At 50.9% G+C, this 1,933-nt stretch overlaps 1 protein-coding gene across 1 annotated transcript in view; it reads left to right on the plus strand.

Moving 5' to 3' along the window:
* Positions 1-1,933, plus strand: part of ppp5c (protein phosphatase 5, catalytic subunit) — a gene marked incomplete at its 5' end in the record, with an annotated part of 9,796 nt that extends 7,863 nt beyond the window's left edge. The window contains one exon of the mRNA XM_037677945.1: positions 1,120-1,933. Coding sequence (XP_037533873.1) covers positions 1,120-1,182 — 63 coding nt within the window. The remainder of the gene's footprint in view (positions 1-1,119) is intronic.

Genomic DNA, 1,933 nt, shown 5'->3' on the forward strand with positions numbered 1-1,933 from the left:
CCCAACTATAGGAGCCAATCCCAACTATAGGAGCCAGTCCCAACTATAGGAGCCAATCCCAACTATAGGAGCCAATCCCAACTGTAGGAGCCAACCCCAACTGTAGGAGTCAGCTTTAACTATAGGAGCCGACCCCAACTGTAGGAGCCAGTCCCAACTGTAGGAGTCGACCCCAACTGTAGGAGCCAGTCCCAACTGTAGGAGTAAACCCCAACTGTAGGAGCCAGTCCCAACTGTAGGAGTCAGCAATAACTATAGGAGCCAACCCCAACTATAGGAGTCAGCAATAACTATAGGAGTCAACCCCAACTGTAGGAGCCAACCCCAACTATAGGAGTCAGCAATAACTATAGGAGTCGACCCCAACTATAGGAGCCAACCCCAACTGTAGGAGCCGACCCCAACTATAGGAGCCAATCCCAACTATAGGAGCCAACCCCAACTGTAGGAGCCAACCCCAACTGTAGGAGCCGACCCCAACTGTAGGAGTCAGCTTTAACTATAGGAGCCGACCCCAACTCCACGGTGCAGAAGATGTCACATGTGTAAACGTGTTGTGGATCGGTTCTGAAGTTGTTGAGCGATCAGAACCGATTAAATGATCTGACACGATCGTTTAGTCCAGTGTTTACGTTTAATGTGGCCTCGTCCTGCCTCCTTCGGTGCAGAGTTGCTCCTCTGGAACCGGAGCGTCGTACTGAAATTAGAAACAAACTTCTCAATCCCATCATGTTGGTATCGATCCGGTCCGACCCCAGCGGTGGTATCTTCAGCTGCTGTAGGTCCTCAGTCTCTCCGGAACACGAGACGTGAAAACAGACGGAGCAGCTGGACCTGATGTCTGGAGTTCTGAGCTTTAGACGTTTGGGTCGATCCTCCTCACTGTGACGGCACCGCTCAGACCGAGCTCGATGGTTCTGGTTCAGTACCTCATATGAACCAGTCAGATGAGTCACGTTCTGACGGTCCTAAAAACACAGATTTGGGTAAAAGGATCAGGTTTGGGCCACCTGTGCCTCGAGGCGATCGTAGTCTGTCAGTTTTATTCTGGGATGTTTAATTCAGCCGAGCTTTAAGTTACTTCCTGCTGCTGCTTCTAACATCTTTTTTTTTTTCCAGCCTCATCCGAATGTCAAGCCCATGGCGTACGCCAACACGCTAATGCAGCTGGGGATGATGTAGAGTCCACGCACATCTGTCGGCGACGCCAACGACCTCCAGACTCGGTCCTCTGGTCTCGATCCATCCTCTCCACCTCGGTCCCTGCGGTGCTCGGACGGGTCCCGGCTCCATCCTCAGCCCACGGGACTCCTCTCCCAAACAAAATCCATCTAGTTGTACGCAGAAAAACGTGGTTCTGATGGGAGAACACGTAGACGAGCCCAGTCCAGTTCTGCTTTTATTCTTTTTACACTGTAGGTTTCAAAACTGGGAAAAATCCACATTTTCTTAGTCTCACGTGTGCCATCACTGAGATCAAGAGATTCAGACCGGGTCTCCTTCAGCCGCTCAATGTTCGTTTTTTTAATATATTTGATTTACTCAGCAGATGGGTTCTAATAGCTGGTTTGTACCAAAGATCTGTGATGAAAATGATTGTTCGGTTTTAGCAAAAGGAACTAAACCCAGGCGTCGTGACGTCGGCCTGCAGTTCAGCTGGTTTGTCAGCGTTTCTTCGACCAGCCGACAGTTTTTACCCAACCAGACACGCAACCTGAAAGTTTTAACGAAGACAAAGATTCTCTGGGTGCGCTCGTAGCGGTGCTGTTTGCCATCAGCGACGTGTTTTCTGTTCTGCACTGCTGCGGCGCTTCCTGCCGGGGAACGCTGCTCCACCTTTTCATCTTTTACCGTCACGGTGCCGCCCGCCCGGCAGCTCTTCAGACGCAGTGGCACTCCAGTGTTCAGTACAAAGTCAGACCCATTAACCCCC

Source organism: Nematolebias whitei, chromosome 6, assembly GCF_014905685.2.
Source record: "Nematolebias whitei isolate Nwh7 chromosome 6, NemWhi1, whole genome shotgun sequence".
In the NCBI taxonomy this organism is placed as follows: Eukaryota; Metazoa; Chordata; class Actinopteri; order Cyprinodontiformes; family Rivulidae; genus Nematolebias; species Nematolebias whitei.